The following is a 19,225-nucleotide window of genomic DNA, read 5'->3' as shown; positions in this document are numbered from 1 at the left end:
GCTAGTGTCGTTTTTAACATTATAGGCCGATGCACCGGCTATCCAAACTACTCTCTGTTTATCTGCCTTTTATTCCAACTCTCTTGTTTCTCACTCTTTTACTTTCTGTCTCTCTTTATCCTCCGTTTCCCCTGCTGTCAGCCTTTTCTCTTGCTTCTCCCCTGATTTCTCTCTGTCTTAATCTCATTGTCTGGCGTCTCTCTGTCCCTGTCCACTCCTCCATCTGTCCCCCCTCTGTCTCTCTCTCTCTCTCTATTGCTCAGCTTTGCCCTCTCTCCCTTCCTTTCACTTCACATCACTCTTCCACTACCTTTTTTATCTCTCCATCTCCCTGCTGAACTTCCGATTTTAAAGATTGTTTTAGCCATCCCTCCACCTCGGGAGGGAGGGGGCAGCAATTCACTGGAGCCTGAATGAGTTTCAGTGCTGTCTGTCTGTGATCTAAAGCCCTGTCTACTGTTAAAGCCTATCCATCCGTTATCCACAACCTTTCACAGTCTCTGGAAAACAGTCACTGTGGATATTCAGCTTAATATCAATCTCACAAAACCATCAAGGTCTGTTTGGTGTGTCTGTCATTATGTCTGTCTTGAATTATTAAAAGAGTCCGCCGTACTTTATTTTTGGCGCGTGTGCATTTACAGCACCGTAATGTGAGCATGATAGTGCCTGGTGTGTTTGGGTATGTCCCTGAGTGATGCATTTGCAACTTGATGAGTTTGTGTGTATGCACATGTGTCACACGTCTGCCTCCGACAAGAATCACTATTTCAGATTTTCCAGGCAATTAGCCAATTGAGAAAGCAAATCCGTTTTGTAATTAGACATGATTCGGAGCAGATGAAAAACACATGAAACAAACTGTCCCTTCACCTCTTTGGGGATACGTTTTAGTTGGTGTATTCATAAAATGCTGTAAAGGATACGTTAGTTCAGTTCAGTTCAGAAAGTGTCCTGATGATTTTACATCTAAAGTAACACATCATGTGACATCCAACTTCTTCTTCTATGAGTTCTATTTGTGTCTTTCAGGATTGATATATCATATTTATTTAGATGATTTTATATGTGACACATATTGCTCTAATTATTGAGGTTATACGAAGAGGTGTATATCTTCCTTTTCAAACATATATTTATTTAGAATTTGCTGTAAAGGTTTACCATTTATTCTGAATTATTGAAAATGTGTTTTTTTTTATTTGTTACATGTTAAATAATACATCTGTTCTTTGTTTAATCAAAGAAACTAAAAGTTCAGATTTTTTTTTAGGCCACAGCTGGCAATTTTCACCTCACTCCCTGATCCTCTTCTTGTTTTTAGACAGCACAAAATGTCATTGCTATGGGACTTGACAAAACACAAACTGCACTTTATTTACTGATGAGTCATCGATAGTGTGATGGGGATTTGTGTACTACTGCACCGGCTCTGCTCATTAACTTCTCTTAATAAAGCCGTGGTGTTGTATAGATCAGAAGTTCTTAACTGATTTGGTTCACTGCCTCTTCTGTAAAAGAAGCTGATGTGAGCCACAAACGCATAATGGGGAACTCTGACATAAGCCAGCGATTTCTATCTCCCCATTTCAGATTTTCCCACTTGAGTGCTAATCGCACTGAGTCAAGAAACAAATATTATATAAGGTCAAAATGAAAACAGCAATTATTTCGTATAAAATATTACTATTGACACTATTGAAGGAATCTATTTTTCACTGCCCTTTAATCACCTTGAGACATTCAGAAGTCATCTTGCGTACACCTCGGGGATCACCAGCTCTCAGAATATGAATCTCTGATATGGAAACACAAAATGCATTACTATTTTACACTTCTGACCTTCACCTCTTCTTTTTCCTCCCCTGTATTGCAGCGGTACAGTGTGGAAACCCAGTCACACCTGTTCATGGCCGTATTTCCCGTGTGGATGGTACAACCTTCTCCCACTCCATCGTGTATTCTTGCATGGAAGGCTATTTCCTCACTGGCTCGCCCACGCGCCAGTGTCTGGCGAATGGTACCTGGTCTGGAACGGCTCCAAACTGCACGAGTGAGTTTTATATGCATGAAATACCAGAAACAGGACAAAGCACAATTCTGTGGGGTTTTTTTCTCGCTCTAATGCATTTAGCTTAGTCATACAATACACCTACAATGACACTCAAAATGTGTTATCGTCACATTCAGAAATAGAAAAAGGAATAAGATAGGACGTGGACAACTGGGCCCTCCCTCTGATGCACTGCTGACCACATTTTCACATGTCAGTCACAATAAGTGTCTACTGTGATGCTGTTTGCCAAAGGGGAGGTATGGTGAATGATCAACAGTGGTGCTAAAATATGGTATAAAATTTCAAATAGCACATAAATCTCTTTGAGCTGTCTCTCCCTGCAAAGCGTCTGAACTGTCAGGCAGTTTTTTATTGTCTGGATCTCAGCAAATGAGCCTTGCAGTAATTAAGAACTATGCCAATCTATATTCAATTTGCACCAGGGTGACTATCAAACAAAATTACACATTGTTCTTCTCTCTGAAAATCACCATATTCCCGCTTCCTCATCTTTTTTGCTTGTTATTGAATCACAAGAAAAGATAAATGGTATGGGCATAATTTTCAATTTTGGAATGAAATGAGCCTCTGGAGACATATACACATGGAGGGAGGGTGGAGGAGAGAAAGATTGGAAATTGGATTGAATATTAATGATCAAACATGCAGAAAGGCAGAAGAGCTTTCTTGCCTCTTTTGTCCACTTTAAAGGCTGCTCATCACCCAAATTCTTATTTTTTTTATCCACCTGTATACTACCACTTCACATTTTAGTGGTCAGCTGAGGGACATCGACACACCATCAACAAGATGCCAAGATTGCCTCGGTGTGCCTTCATTAAGGAGGCAATCATTTTCACGGTTCATGAGTAATCGATCAGATAGGTTACCAGATCAAAGTCACACAACATTCTCAAGGGGAGAGAGAAAAGTTCTTCTTTTATTTATTCCTTAACACTCCTGAAGTTTGATAAATGGAATTTATAGAGCATGTTAGGGAATTAGCGAATTACCAGAAGTGCATTGGGAAAGCGACATGCTCACTGAACAGTGACGTAAAGCCATCGAGCACTTTATAAAATAAACCGTAAACACTGATTATTCAGGAAGACTATTTGCCTTGTAACATGCAGCAATTCTGTTGATTTATATCTTCTACTCTAAGTTTTCACTCTCCCCATCTCCTCCATTCCTTCCCTCCCCCCCTAGTTAAAATGCTGACACAGTCCTTGTGGGTGTGGGGTAAGTGGAGGGAGGTTTGGGAGGATAGGATTAAATGAAGGCATCACAAAATGCCTATTAGTGCATTTAGAAGTAAGCAGTCCGATTTCTGCAGCATCAATCAATCAATAACTTTATTAGTCCCCAGTGGGGCAGTTGGATTTAGCAGACATTCAACACAGGGCAATCTTAAATATCACTCACATGGAGAAAAAGTCTTCATAGTGGTGTCCTGGAATCCCAAACAATAACATTTAAAGCTACGCATCCCGCCCTCTGGTTGAGCTGTACGTGCTCCAATATTACGACAACAGGGGAACAGCTCTTCATGATGCTACATCATGTCACTAACCCACCTGAAATATGTCAGCATGGTTCAACAATATACAGTTGAGCGATGTGAAACAGTAGGACAGATATGATTCCCAACCAACTGCATTTGAACACTGGTTTTACTGGGAGCAGGGTCTTGCAGTGCATGTAAACTCTGATTCCCTGCCTTAACACGGTTTCTCCCAGTAACCTGTTTTCTTGGGAGCAAGTAAATGTAGCAAATGGAAAAGCTGTTGAGTTGCTGAAGTAAACAGCCTGCAGCGTCTCTGCATTGTGCTGACTGACTGTGTTTTTCACTCCTGCAGATAGACAGACACATTTCGACACTGTACTGTCTACTGTCTATCCTCCAGTAAGACCCCCCTTGTATCAGCTGTCTTTCGTTCATGCCAGCTTTCTGGCTCATGTTTGGAGAGACAAACGATAAACAAACACAATTATGTGCTCCAGTGTCAAAATGAACTGAATAACTATTAATACAAAACAATGAAAAAACAGAGTTCACTAGAAATTAGAGTCGGACAGGTTAGTTTACATTTCACACATAAAATGTTTCCATAAAAGGTCAGCAGCAGTGTGATAATTAAAAGCATGACTTCCATTATGTGTCACTGTGTGTTAATCCTCAAATACACAAGTGGCAACTGTAGTGCAGTTATATCATCTGACATGTGTAGGATGTGTGTCGATAGATACAACACACTACTCATAGCCATATAACATGTGCCTTCTATCAGACAAACATCAAGTAAACATAACATAAAATACTGTAGACTTCTAAGGTTAGACTGGAGGAAGCTTGTGTACTGCCATCAAACTCCAAACTTCTCCAAAGATTCTTCTCTGGGCATACGACGAGCAGCTTTCTGTGAGGATACAAAGTTAGTCTCACCCAGCAATGATAGATATGTCCAAGTGTTGAGGTCCATGGCAGCAACTGAAAATAAACAAACATAAATTAATTTGAGGGAGGAGGCGTTAGCAGGGGACAGGCACATGCATCAAACTGGCTTCTTACATTAAGGTGAACAAGTCAGGAATGGTGTAGTAATAAGTGGGCACAAATTAGGGCTGTAAGATTAAGCAAGGGCTATGAAAAAGCAATCAAATAGAGGCTGGCGACTTATAACTCCATCAGAGATGGCACAAGTCTAAGACCTGATGATGTCTTGGGCCAACACAGCCATCTGTTTACTTTGGACAAATTGTGCCATGAGAAGCAAAGTAAATAGGCATAAGAAGAGACTGAGCAATAGTGACGGGGGGCTCCCCAACATCATTATTATTTTCTCTGTGCTCTCCCCTTGACTTTGACAAAATGAACCAAAATCTCAAAATCATATAACGACATTGGTACATTTTAGAAAGGGTATATAAATATGACTAGTTATTACTATGAGGATTGCTGAGAAATCCTAACAAGAAGACTTCAAAATATATTGTGTGTTATTTTTATTACCCAGCACGTAATTATCCAGAGGCAATGGAGACAATCTAATTTGAAAAAAATTCTGCATGGAAGCACAGAACCATTAGGCACAATGATTTATTGTGGTTTTCTTGACATTATGCACAACCAATACAGTGTTTATACACACAATAAACTTTGATGCTTCATGCCATTTATGGGTCATATACATTTTTTGTCTAGTGTATATTTTATGGTGATATATTTGTACAGTATATTGTTGCTGACCAGTGAAAAACATATTTGACCTATAATTCAGGGAGTTTTCTGATTAAATAAATGTGCCTTTCATAGATTTCTCCTAGAATGGATTTTAGACATAGTAGTCCCATGATGTACAACGTATAATTGTTTCTGTCACACAAAACACAAGAAGGCGGTTGTAGGATTACGGAGTTGTCAGTTAAAAATACTCTCCTGTCACTAATTAAACGTTATTTGCAACTGTTGAGAACATGAAAGCCAAAAGAGAAGTATCAGTGACTGATTAACCCAGTCGATGACAGATTTACAATGTTGAGTTTCTTGTAGCACTAACTTGTGTTTCACCAAGTTTTAACAACTCATCACGGTAATAAGTATAATCTACTTGTGAAAGATTTTGGGTGAAGTTGCGGTTGCACACTGTTGGCTGTTTAAAACTTTTAATCCAAATATGTGGCTGAGATGATCACTATGAATCTCATCCCCAGCCTTTGGCATATGAACAAAAATAACCAGGGCATGGTTATTGCCCTGATGGCACAAATGAACAATTTCATCATCAGAAATCCACCAACTTTACCAGAGAAGGCTAAAAATAGAAAATGTAGAGGGGAAAGCAGGCCATCCCCTCTCTCACCCCTCACTACTCTTCCTTCAGCATTTAAAGACAAGTTGGTCAGTTACATCGGACATTATTTTTAATTTACATTATGTTATATTGCAGTTCAGTATGTTTTAATCATCAACAACACCATTTTAGATGAATCCTGATGCAGGTTTCTTGTGTTCCAGTGATCACCTGTGGCGACCCTGGGATCCCAGCGAATGGACTGAGATTTGGTGAAGACAATTCGGTGGGCCAAAATGTGACGTTCACGTGTCAGCTGGGGTATGTGATGATAGGGGGCGACAACGTTGTCACAAAGACCTGCACCAACAATGGTACCTGGAGTGGCACCATGCCGGCATGCCAAGGTAAATGCCACCAGCGAATGCACACACTCGCATACACTGCACCGTACTCATGCTGCGGTAGACGGTCAACCTTGATAACCATCAGACCGTGCTGTAACAACCTTGGCACGCTAGCGCACTGTCACGTAGGATATAAGGTACATGCTTACACCCTGAGATCTAATGAGATTAGCAGGCAAGGTGACACAGAACATCCTGTGTGGTCAGATAGTGTCATATTGTTCACTTCGGCGTGCCGATAACCGTAGTAAGAACAATGCATAAGGTTGAATGTATACAGACAGACACACAGCCTCATGAATGCATGTACAGGCTCATATATTCACACACACACACACTTCCGCATAAACACTACAAGCAATTTTAAATCTGTTTTTCATAATTCATGTCCAAATGACGATAGTAGTGCTGTGTTTGAACAAGTCCCCAGATTAGAGAGCACTTGATCTAGGACACAGTGATTTCACCCATGCCTGCATCGGCAGTAGAGTTGCACCTGTGGTGGCATGGAGCCAAGGCTAAAAGTTCCTCTGACACCTGATGATGGATGTCCTCTTCATCACAACAAGGATCCCTCCTAATTGCTTTCTAACGGTTAATCATGGCCTCCCTCTCTCTGAAAGTATGTCTGCACTCTATGGGCTTGATTAACATCAAAGTTCGAAAATCCACTAAGAGGACTTAGTTGTTGTACACCCATCAGCACTACATCACTCTATGATTTATGACGCTCGAGTGGAGGCATAGATTAGCATGTCTGCCATCGACATCCAAAAGTAAGTATTGCAGGGAGGATTAAAGTCAGAAGTACACCAGCAACGGGAAGAGCCCACAAGGCAAACGGTGGCTTATTGTTGCTTAGGAACTGTTCCCAGGCTGCTGTATCAGTTGCAGAGAATTTAGCTGGCGTTGTATTTGAGTAATGCGAGAGGACAAGTTATCTGTGAGAGAATTGGAAGCGGAGACGGACATGCACACACACAAACAAACAGGCAGGAGAGATATGCATAGACAAGTTACAGAAAGGCAAACACTTATACAAAATCAAACAGACAAATTATTTAAAGGGGAATGATTATAAGGTAAAAACATGTAGCCTCTCCCTCTCTCTATTTGAATATATATATATAGTATTTAGTGTATAGAATGCTGTTAGTGACCATAAGTAGCAGTTGTATGCCCACACATCTTGCCCTCCTCAGTCTCCCTTTAGGACTTTGCCTAAAAGTTTACTACATCCAAACTGACACTGATTTGTAATATTTCATGGGTGTGTTTCATTATTAACACTCCCTGTTCCGTGGTATGTTGAAGCTGATGAATCAAGGGTTGCACAGCTGTTACCCAAGGCAGTTTAAATGGAGAGCGAGAGCGAGCATGGGTGTATACGTGCATACATGTGTATATTAAAGTATATGGAGCTCCTAACCTCCGAGCTCTAATCCTTGACGGCTACCCCAACAGCTCAGACACTTAGCCCCAATAATGCTACACTAGATGGGTGGTGGTGTGGAGAGGAGCGAAACCCTAGAGCTTAGCCATCCTCATTACACTCTCACCATGCATGCATGCAATCACATGGGGACATTCAATTACACAAGTGTCTCTCTCATGCATACATAGGCACAGATGCTTACACATCTTCGCGTTTGTTCCCACCACTGCTGCCGCTGCCTGAGTGCTGTCAGCTCGTACTGACCTGTATGCATTAGTCAGCGAGCCACAGGGTCCCTCCTGCCTGCTCTCACTCACGCTGCTGCTCTCCCTTTTCCAATAGTACTTATTTCTCTCATGTGGTGAATGAATAAAAGAAAGGCGAGAGGAGTTTGATTACTAAGTGTGTGCTATGTGTATGTGGGGTATTAAGAAGCAATGCAGATGTTTCCTTTTCCTGCTTGTTGGGGCCTGCTTCATCCCTTTTAGTCTCTTTCTAAAACTATCTAGGACAAGCAATAGCAGATCGTTGGTAATCACAGCTTTTTTATCATCTCTTACTGACAGCCCACGCAGCACGAGGTCTTAGAAAAGGACTGAGAGAAATCTATTTTCTCTTCTTGTTTCTGAAACTGAAAACAATGCCTCTTCCAATAAGATTGGTTGCCCTTTTCTTTTGCATGATTGGGTTCAAGTTGAAGGTGCATTGGTTCAGGCAGGGTGAGCTGTTTGAAATTGTCATGATGCGTGGCGTCTGTCATCTTGTCATAGATTTGGATAATGTGCCGCAAGGATGTGAGCCGATATTCCAGGGAGGGAGGGGTGACGAGAGAGAGAGAGGGGGAGGGAGAGAGAGGGGGGGAGGAGGGAGGGATAGAATTTGAGACAAAGACGTTTTACGTGTGCCGACTCTGAATAATTTGAAACATAATGTTTGTGCGTCAGAGATGGGCATGCCGTTTGTGTGTGATGTGCATACACACACTGCCGATGACACATCCTAAGCCTCGCCCGGCAAGGATTCAGTTTGAATCCCAGGTTTGGCGTGTTCAGCTAAGAGGCACTAATGCTGCTTAGAACTACTTAGGAAAATGGGGACACTCTCTGCTTCCCATTCAGTTCTGCCTGCCACCCATGCCTTTTTTTTTTTTTGTTACCCATTTATTTAAAGTAATTCTTGATGCCGTGCTTATGAGATTAGTAGGCCTACTCCTCTAATCAGCGTAGTTTTTCCTACTTGCACATGTGTGCTCACACATTCTTCCTCCATCTGTATTTGTCTCTCCCTCTCCTTCATTCACACAGTGTGGGGAAACATGCATATGTGCACAAACCAACTTTTTTACTTTACAACATCCAGCTGGGCATTTAAGAGAGGTATTTCAAAATGAAGTGCCTTTTCTTTCCTCGGGCTCCAGAGCAACAACATGGAAATCCCTAATTGAAGGCTCGCTTTACTAATTCATTAACATTAAAGAGAACCAATTTAAAGTGAACTTGTTCCTCCTTGAGAACTTGAAAAAGAAAATTTAATTTACAAACAAAACATAAAAAAAAAACAGATTTCAACATCAGTTTGTTTTTGCCTTTTATTTACTATTGATCGTGGCCTGAATAGCTTTCCAAATATAGCATACATCTAAAGCGTATGTTGTATACTGCTGCAACATGTCCATATGGGAATCTTTTGGAGACGCTGCCAACCAAGAACAAAAGATGGTTCCACCTTGGAGAGAATGTGTGAATATTCCATAGCGGCTTGCTCCACATTTACTGTAAGTTGTTGTGTGGAAAAAGTTTAGGAGGCAAGAAAGTTGTCCATCATGTGTCTACCTTATATTAATACCATCACGAGAAATCTACTACAGGCTCTACTGTAAAACTTGGTGAAAAGCAATTACAGACCAGGTGTTTGCTGACTGGTAGGAATACATATTCAGTTTAGGTTTGGGAGTGGTGCTCTAGAAATAAAAATAAAGTTAATGTGAATGAAGTTTCAGCACTGTAGGAGGGAAGAAGGCATTCATGGAAAAGGTAAAACATGTTCTTTCTTTCTTTCTTTCCTTCTTTCTTTCCTTCTTTGTGGTGGTTGCATTTGTTTTTATTCATGGTCCAACCAGAGTGATGCCCTGTCACATGACTTAACATCTGATCTTGCCAGTCAGTTGCGTGGCTTGGATATAGAACGACTTCAATTTGCAGATCGTTGCTGAAGTGTCTTGGCATGCATGAGCATGTCTAAAAGAAAAAGGGACTTGGGGAAATGATGGCTGTTCAGGGAGAATAGTAATGGTATAAAACAATGCTATAATTTATTCACATCCCTAAAACCCATATCCCATCTGTGTCCCCACGGGTTCATCTCCAAGTGTGTCAGAACAAACTCTGAGCTTTATTATGCATTCATTTACTACATTTGTTGAACAGCAAGTTTATGGCTTACATAGACAGATGATGCCCCCTTATTTCTCACAGAAATAATTCAGTACACTCTAAACAGAAACGGCAGAAAAATCCCACCCAGTGAAAAAAACAGACCATTTCTCTGGACGTTATCCAGGCATAATCTACATTGTGTGGACTGGTGAATTTGAGCCACACCTGTTGATATCTAAAAACAACACTATAATTTGAAGCATTAGGTGCACCTATAAAATTGTACAAAACATGTTTATGATTGACTTGCATAAAAAGGTAACATCTATTGACAAATGTACTTATTGTAAGTCGCTTTGGACAAAAGCGTCTGCTAAATGACCTAAATGTAAATGTAAATCTATCTTGCGGTATCTTAAAAGGAGATTTTGCTTAGGCCCTCTGTCTTTAAATCATTCTGGATGGAACTAATAATGACAATCTATTGAATAAAAAGTGGGTTAATTACAATGTGTAATACATTTTAACACAAATGTTCCACCTCACCATCACCAACATCTCCATTTATTGTTGATTAAAAATGGAAAGACCCATGATATAGCCATATCCCTGTAAATCCATATACATCCTTGTAATTATCTTCAAGCTCTCCATCCGGTCGGTTCCAAAGTAGCCGTTCAAATCTGTTTCAAACATTCATGTCACAATCTGGCCACTCGGTTCTCCTTTCTCCCTCTCTCAAATTTGCTGGGTTCCACTGTACATCAACTTCTAAATAAAGCTGTCAATGTTCTTCAGGCTTCAGCACCCCGTGTTTACTGCTGTGCAACAGCTGCTGCATATCACATCATCGTTTGTTCTTTTGCACACATGGGTCAGTTCAGATATTTTGGGTGGGACTGTGAAAGAGAGCCATACACACTATATTATATGTACAGCACATCAAAACTACCAACTATTTGAATTGCACCCTCAACTCTGACTCCTTCATGTTGCTGTCAACAAGATTTCTCCCCAATAAGCTAATCCTGGATCCTGACTTCCCCCACAGTGGTGACCTGTCCTACACCCCCAGCTATACCCAATGGCCTCCTGGAGGGCTCAGTCCTGGAATGGGGTACCAGCGTGAGCTACAGCTGTCTACCAGGCTACGAGCTGTCCTTCCCCGCTGTGCTCACCTGCACAGGAAACGGGTCTTGGAGTGGAGACATGCCTCAGTGCTTGCGTGAGTCACCATTTTGCACTTTCTTAATAATGGTAATTATAGAGGTCTCTAGAGGAAGTTTTCCTTCGTTTAAGACTAAGAAACAATCTTGGTGACATTTCTGTCACTGTTTGAAACATGGTCATTTACACAGTGGGGTAATTTGAATCTGTTCTCTTGATTTCCAAAATGCGAAATGCCGGACTCGTAATTCAAATCTGGCATCCTGTTGCTTTTCCTCTTACTCATCGATTGATCATGAATTTGTATCAAATCATTTGCAAATGAAAGAAAATGATTTGACCGTGAAATGCCCAGGGTTCCTACTGTGCATGAAAATTTGTGGAAAACATGGAATATTCAGAGGTACAATAAATCAGTCATACAAAGTCCTTACATTGAATAAATGTAAATTATCCAAATAAGTCACTTAATATAAATATAACTGCATTTAATTTTACACATCATACAATCAGTGCATTCTATCAGTCGCTGCTTGCCCTTTTAGAGGTTGTCTCATGTTAATGAAATTATTGAAAGTAGTGAATAATTCATGGAATTTAACATCAGGGCCAAGGTGGAAAAGCTAAGTTGAGGTACGAATATAATAAGAGATATAAAACTAGGATTATAAGTGTTGCAAGGTTTTTTTTTTCCCATAAAGTGTGAGTTATACTTAATCCTTAAAATGCCTTCAGTGGCAACACCAATATATTTTTCTTTTTCAAAAATCAAATACCAGAAATGCCAAGCATGAGAAGGACATTTTATCCCAACTTTTCATTGATTTAAATATCTCATCATTCGTACATGAAATGGAACCCCCAATCTGCATTTTTATTAAATGAAAAGTGAATTGACCTCTAGCCTGAGAGTCAAAGCTACATTGTTGATGATGAAGATGATGATCTGATTGGAACCACAAGTGGGCTGTCTGATGCTCTTTACTACATTGAGACCATCAATCATCTTTGCAAGCATAATAATAACCCGTGGGATGCGTGAGTGCATCGAGAACGTCTCTGTCATCAGAATAATTCTTGCATTACATCACTCAGAAAAAAATCAAATATCAAGACTCGTGGAATAAAAATAATGCCACTAAAAAATGTAATGCGCTGCACTGCAAGTGCTCAGAGTTGAGTTGTTCTTTTCTGAAAGCTGTACTGAACTAATTCCATCAACACTTTAACTGTTGAATGTAGGCAGTCCTTTTGACTGCTGGAGTGCTGCATTTTGCATCACATTAATTGGTTATTGCAGCTTTTTGCAGGGATTTTCTGCTATCTGATGTCTGCATCCATTAATGCCGACAGTAACTACACTGTGTTAATTGCTGACTTAAGCTAAGAGTTTGTGGCTTGGAGAGAAATAAGATGGTTTGTGTTTTAGTAACACATGTTGGATCATGGCATAAAAAACAGTCTGAGACCCCTGAGCCTATTTAAAAAGAACTACATCCACGTCTGTGTACTTTTGTAATCGATGCTGATGACAGAATTTTGCTGCTTGTGGCTGTATTCACTCAGGCAAACATGGTCCCATTTGGGTATTTAGCATCTGAATTCCAGCTGACAGACTGCAAGTGTCTGTGACCATGCAACTGGAATCTCAGTACCTCATGCGGCCATTTGCTCTTCTAAATGGCCACATTGCAGTCGTTTATTGTAATTCCTGTAAGTCTATGTGCACGCTGCTGTCAGATTTATATCCTGCTTAACTGTAAAGGATCATATTCGTCTGTCATGACCAGATACGTGCGTAGCACTACCAATGACCAACTGCCTGTTTTGCTGGGATGCACTGGGATGTCTGTGTTCTGGTCCTGAGTTGGTGGGTAAATGTCATGTCATCTGGACATAAAATGGATAAGGTTCCACATGGTAAATGTACCATGTCCACATGCTGTCTACTGCAATTATGAAGAGCAGTGTCATCCCTCAACACACTACAATCATTTTCCACATCAGCACCCCTCAAACAACCTCTTGCAGCTACGTGAGGGTGTAACCTTTATGATGCTATGTTTTGCTATGCTATGCGATGCTATGGCATTGTTCAACGTGTCCCAGCAAAGAATAATGTTTGATGTATTATATACATTTAATAGCCCCATTACTTACGACCTAGAATGCAGGTTCCAATGCTCGTGCAAAATTGAGAGCCATGCACTATACATATTATTCAGTGTGATCTATAACCAACTTTGGTCAAGGACCTGAGCATGTTGTTATAGCTAGCCTCCTGCTAGGATACGTGAAGAAGTGGAAGCAAGTCTGTGATAAATCACTGAGGTTTACTAAGGCAAATAAATGAGTCCGGAAAATGGGGACAACAGGGAAGAAAGTACTGATCATATTTGGTGTAGAAAAGGCTATTATCTATGCATTAAAATGTCTGCACAGCACTATCTACAGCATTCTCTGGTGCTAGTCTATAAATGGTGGAGCCTTCTTAAGGGGTAGATCCTTAATTAGTGCCAATGCTCTCAATGCAGTCAGGACAGACCATTATTGTTCATACTCTGCAGTTCTTCATAAACGCATCCATTCGTCATGGAACATCTGTAATTGCAGAGAGGCCAGTAACTGTTTTTATATCTGCGTGCATTCGATGCAACTATAAAAGCAGTCAATATATTACATCGTCTTGTAGACTAAAGATATTTTTTTACCAAAAACATTGTGAGCTGAGTAGGAGGCATAATCAGAGAGCTTTTGAATCTATCATATACGTACACATTCACATACATGCAAATGTAACCACGTTTTTAAGCCATAGCCTTGCTTTATTTTAGATATATAGTAGGCTTCCCCTGCCGTAGACTTTACAAATATGAACGCAATTCATACTCAGCACTTTTAGTTGAAATGCAGCTCAGCAGTACTGCAGGAGATGCCATGCATCTGTAAAGCAAATCCATCTGTGCAATTCTTAAAATCTGTTCTTCTGTAAGCACTTGCAGCCAAACAGGATTAAGATGCATATTCATGTTCCCTATCACAACACATGGGGAATGGAGAGCAAGCGGAAAAAATTCAGTGTCTGAGAATGCTAGTTCATGTGTCTGCAGGGATGAGACTGTGATCCCAACTTTGAATCTGGTCTCTGCATACTGATTACTTCAAAGCATTGATAATTCATCAAGGAATGGAAAGGAGAGAGAGAGTATGACTACTTTTACTCTCTCTCATCTCTCTCTCTCTCTCTCACACACACACACACACACACACACACACACAGGCACATTAAATATGCTGAGCTTGGTTTGGCCTGTGGCCATTTTTCTTATACACCCATAAAACAGCACATTATTTCCCTGCAGCTTGAAGCTTATGACTGATGTACATGTCACCTGTTTGGCCCGTATTGTCAACCCTCCAAAAGAATGCCATCTGAGGACGAAGTCTTACAACGTCGCTTGAAAAGTGACGTTGTAAGACTTCGTCGTTTTCAGATCCAGGCGGACATTGCACCTTTACTTGTTGACATCTCGAACGTGGTTAAACAAACCCACAATGCATCGTTTTCAGATTTGGACCTGCAGTAAAGGCAACATTTTCTAGGAGAAGATATGTCTTTGAATGCAAGGATTTGTTTCTGAGATAATAGTATTTGCAGTAATGGCTTTATTCAGCCATTCCTGCATGGGCTTCATCTAATCTCCTTTTTTTTTTTTTACTAGATATATTTTATGTCAGGGATTGGCTGTGGGATGCCCCTGTTGGTTACTGACTTCTAGGAAGAGAGCAAGCGAGAACTTATCTCTCTCTCCAGACCTCCACGCAGCAGCACATTTAAGGTCTGGAGAAGCAGCCTGCCTTATTATTGGCTTGATCCCACAGTGCTCTGGCTGTGTGACTGAATGCTGTGACTCTCTTTTTCGCATCTGCTCTCTCACACAATGCGCATTTCTGAACCTCCTACAGCTAACATGTGACTTTTACTGATCAGTGTGGTTATAGTGGATTGATGTGTGTGCATATACAGGAGGACGGATAGAAGAATACATCGGCAATCGCCCCATCAAACCCACTCATCTTAAAACTGATTATATGACTATAAGCAATAAACTGAAGGTGCAGATAATCCAACAGGCTTCATCTGCTTATGAAGGCGGTATCGTACCAGAGGCTTGTGGAGCAACAGTGGCAGCATATGGCTCTAGTTGTGTTAACCTCAAGGCCCTGTCAGAGGAATTAATATTTCACATGCTAATGATTTTGATCTCAAATTGAGTGCCATGACCTGCCTCACTCCCTCTTTGCTGCCAAGATGAATATTCACATATGTAACCACTCAACAGAAAGGTTTGTTGGCCAAAGGAACTTCTGCAACAAGAATTATGTCAACGCAATTTTGATAATTCAGTCCATGAAGACTTTCCTAATGAAAGACGATTATTTTTTTACAGCCAGGTACTCAAATACACCAGATATGATAAAAAGACCATTGAAAGAAGTGAAGCTGACGGCAGCAGTAGAAAGCACTGGAGGCACTACTCATCATGGAGTATTCCTTATGTGTAGAGATGAATGTTTGTAAAACTGAGGCAGAGGTATGGGGCACCAACATTGACATGAACTGGAGGTGCAACAACACAGTGTGGGTCACTGTTTTTTGTAGGGAAATGTGTGACATCTGTTTTGGGTTTGTTGGCCCTTTGCTTATCGCATCAGCAATATTTCTCATTTCTGCGTCCGCAGCCAAGTTCTGTGGAGACCCTGGTACGCCTGCCAGAGGACGGAGAGAAGGGCGCAGTTTCATCTTCAAGTATGAGGTGATGTTTATCTGCAGCTCCCCCCATGTGCTGGTGGGATCTACTACACGCATGTGCCAGGAGGACGGCACCTGGAGTGGATCTCAGCCTCGATGTATAGGTAACAAAGTATTAGCCTGTATGATATAGCTAATCACATCACACCAATTGTGACTTGCATGCAGTTACATTATTGATCACCAAATTGGTATCCCAGGATTTGACATTTCTACATTCAAGGGATGAGCATATTTATTTGTAGAGTGAAATAACAAAGTGAATTCCAAATGCTGATTTCCTGTTGGTTCTCTTAAAGCGACTAACATAAATATTAAAACGCAGTTGAAGGTGAACTAGAATCAGTGCGTTGCCATCTGGCACTGATGTAAAACTAAATCACGGGAATGAATTGCATTATTTATATTGTTACCCTCAGGGCCAATGCTTTGTATTTGCAGCCTAGTGTTGCTGGAGAAATGAAGTGCTGAAGAAAACCAAATAGATGTGTCTTAATTTGAATTTAGTCTTAGTGATTAAAAGTCTCAACCCTGAGACTTCTAAAATCCAAGGAATTCTTAGTCAAAGATACTAGAAACGGTGGCGTTATTCTGCTCATGTTACGAGTAATTGGCCTCTGGTACATGGCACACCAGAGAAAAACTGCTTCGTCATTATCAATGATTGTCCCCTAATTTTTGCTCTCCTACAATTCCCCTTGCTCATCATGGCAATGATTTCTTGTTCTAGAGCCCACGAGAACCTCCTGTGAAAATCCAGGGACACCTGAACATGGCTTCATGAATTACACAACAGGATTTAAGGTAAATGAGCTAAACCTGCATTGCATTATACATACATGCTCTTTAACTCCTGAATTAATTTGTAGAGGAAACAATTACATATCTACTAACAGGAACAGCATAAACATGAAGATATATTTTGAGTATTCAACTAGCCAGTTTGATTTTGTATGGATACGATATAAGGCATGAAAAATTAAATTATATTTATTTATATAGTCCAAAATCCCCATGTTTGCTCAGAGGGCTTTAATATCTTCACATACACCATCCTCTATCCCAGGACTCTCACATCAGATACAGAAAATATCCCTGAAAAAAACAGGGGAAAGAAAATTAAAGATTACATCATAGTCAATCCCTATGACAGAAATGATTCATGCAATCAGAGCTGTAATCGTAGACGATTATTACTACCAATTATGAGAGCATTAGTTAAAAGCAGCAGTTGAAATTATGCTTTTTTTGAACTGCTGTTTTTTCCTTTATGTGAATTCATGAACACGTTTATTACATGAAAATAACTCCTAAAACCCTTTTTTTTTTAAAAATATAATCCACCAATGGGGCGTCGTCAGCTGCTCTACACTCACTTCATTCAGCTCGACAACAAATCTCCATGTGATCAATATTAGAAACAGCCTGGTGGCAGTAGATGAACAAGCAGCAAAGCACCATTCAAAGCTTGCGGCTCTGTGTTCCCTGGACTCGGTCCTCTTTCAAATGGGCAGTTTCCAATGGATGTTCCACATTCAATGATCATGTATTCCTTTGGATGATGTTATGTGGGTGCAAGGATGAAGCAGTGATCCATCCCAGGTGGTTGAACTGAAGAAAACCAACTAGATTTCTCTGCCACTGTATATGTGTAAAGACTTGATGCATGTCTAGATCTACAGTAATGTGAACTTTATGCAGTTTGACCGTCCGTGTAGAACGAGCTAAAAATGCATCTTAGTCAAAATAAATGATATCACGACCATTGGTGTGTGCTCTGTAGCTCCCTTGAGATGCTTTCAGCCAGTGTATTTCATTTTGTTTATGTCCTGTTGCTCTAAGAGTGTCACTTACAAGGTAAGCGCAAACAGTTTCTTCACGACACATAGCAGAATGTCTGATATGCAATTTGTCCCAAATGAAAGCAGAAGCAGCTTATTATTTGCATCGCTGCTTGCAGTGGCTGTACTCTTGCAGTTTTCTGCATTTACAAAACAAGATTACACATAGCTTGACACCAACAAATGAGAAGGTTCCGTGTCTCTGCTGTCTTTACACAGCAGGACTCTGCCTGGATATAAGAGCCATTTATTAAAGATGAGAGAAAACAAGGGCTTGTGTTGTTTAATATTTGTCGGTACATATACGATATGTTGTATGTGAGTGTTTTGTCCCCTATCATGTATTTGAATTTTAAAAATCATCCATTTATTAACAGCAGTGTAACAAAATCGTTTGTCTTTATACCAAAAAGTGAGTTTGCTCATGTCTGTGCATCAGTCGTTAACACAATCATGGGCCATCACCTCTAGGAATAGTCTCTATCTTCCTCCACACATTACAGGTAATCATTAAAAAGGGGGGGACTTTTAGCGTGCAGTACTTTTTCCAAGCTCTTTAGATTTGATGCTGGGAACCTATTGGCATTTGCATCAGTGTATTGACACTCTCCACTTTGTGTGCTGTCTGTTTGTGGCCAGGTGGGCAGCAGAATAGACTTCCAGTGCCAACAGGGACACCTACTGCAAGGCTCCACCACCAGGCTCTGTTTGCCAGATCTCACCTGGACCGGCATCCAGCCTAGCTGCATCCGTGAGTGCTTGTTCCTCCTGCTCTCTCGCAATATCTTTATATAACCCTCTTTGTCTTTGTTTTTCACTTCCCCTTCTGGCATCTTGTCCTTCTTTATCTGCATTGCTGGATACTCTGACACTCTCTTTTCTTTTCCTCAACATCCCTTCTCTCTCTGTTGACTCGCGCTATCCTGCCGTAACCTTTGACCTCCCAGTAAATTGCTGCTCCAGCTTCAATCAACCTGCCATCCCAGTCGTTCTGGGAGTGAGGTGTTGACCTTGATTACTGTCGTTTGGACTGAACTACCTGAACTGTCGAACAGAACCAGACCAGGGCTGTGCAGTTCAGCCCAGTCACTTTGCCAAGCCAAGTGCTACATTCTATACATTGTGGTGTAATCCAGTGGAAATGTTCTGAATTCACATCAAAATAGTAGTCTGCGTTTTACTATGCACTTACATTGTAAACACACGTGATCTGTGTGATGACGGGCGGCTTCAAATTATATTTTGTAACCTTGATTTTATAACTACACCAAGATGTAACACCCACTTGAATTTTTCCGGAGACATTTGTGCTGACGGAGCAGAAACATTTGTAATAC

The 19,225-nt window shown here is 40.7% G+C and overlaps 1 protein-coding gene across 3 annotated transcripts in view; it reads left to right on the top strand.

Moving 5' to 3' along the window:
* LOC311024300 (CUB and sushi domain-containing protein 3-like) overlaps positions 1 to 19,225 on the top strand; it is a 192,417-nt gene that overhangs the window by 161,121 nt on the left and 12,071 nt on the right. For all 3 annotated transcript variants that reach the window (XM_084026640.1, XM_084026641.1, XM_084026639.1), the window contains exons 58-63: positions 1,877 to 2,053; positions 6,075 to 6,257; positions 11,119 to 11,292; positions 15,978 to 16,151; positions 16,778 to 16,851; positions 18,528 to 18,639. In XM_084026640.1, the coding sequence (XP_083882766.1) occupies positions 1,877 to 2,053; positions 6,075 to 6,257; positions 11,119 to 11,292; positions 15,978 to 16,151; positions 16,778 to 16,851; positions 18,528 to 18,639 (894 nt within the window). The remainder of the gene's footprint in view (positions 1 to 1,876; positions 2,054 to 6,074; positions 6,258 to 11,118; positions 11,293 to 15,977; positions 16,152 to 16,777; positions 16,852 to 18,527; positions 18,640 to 19,225) is intronic.

Source organism: Eutrigla gurnardus (genome assembly GCF_963514095.1).
Source record: "Eutrigla gurnardus genome assembly, chromosome: 14".
Taxonomy (NCBI): domain Eukaryota; kingdom Metazoa; phylum Chordata; class Actinopteri; order Perciformes; family Triglidae; genus Eutrigla; species Eutrigla gurnardus.
Note: the sequence above shows the minus strand (reverse complement) of the source record. Positions and strands in the feature narration are given on the sequence as shown.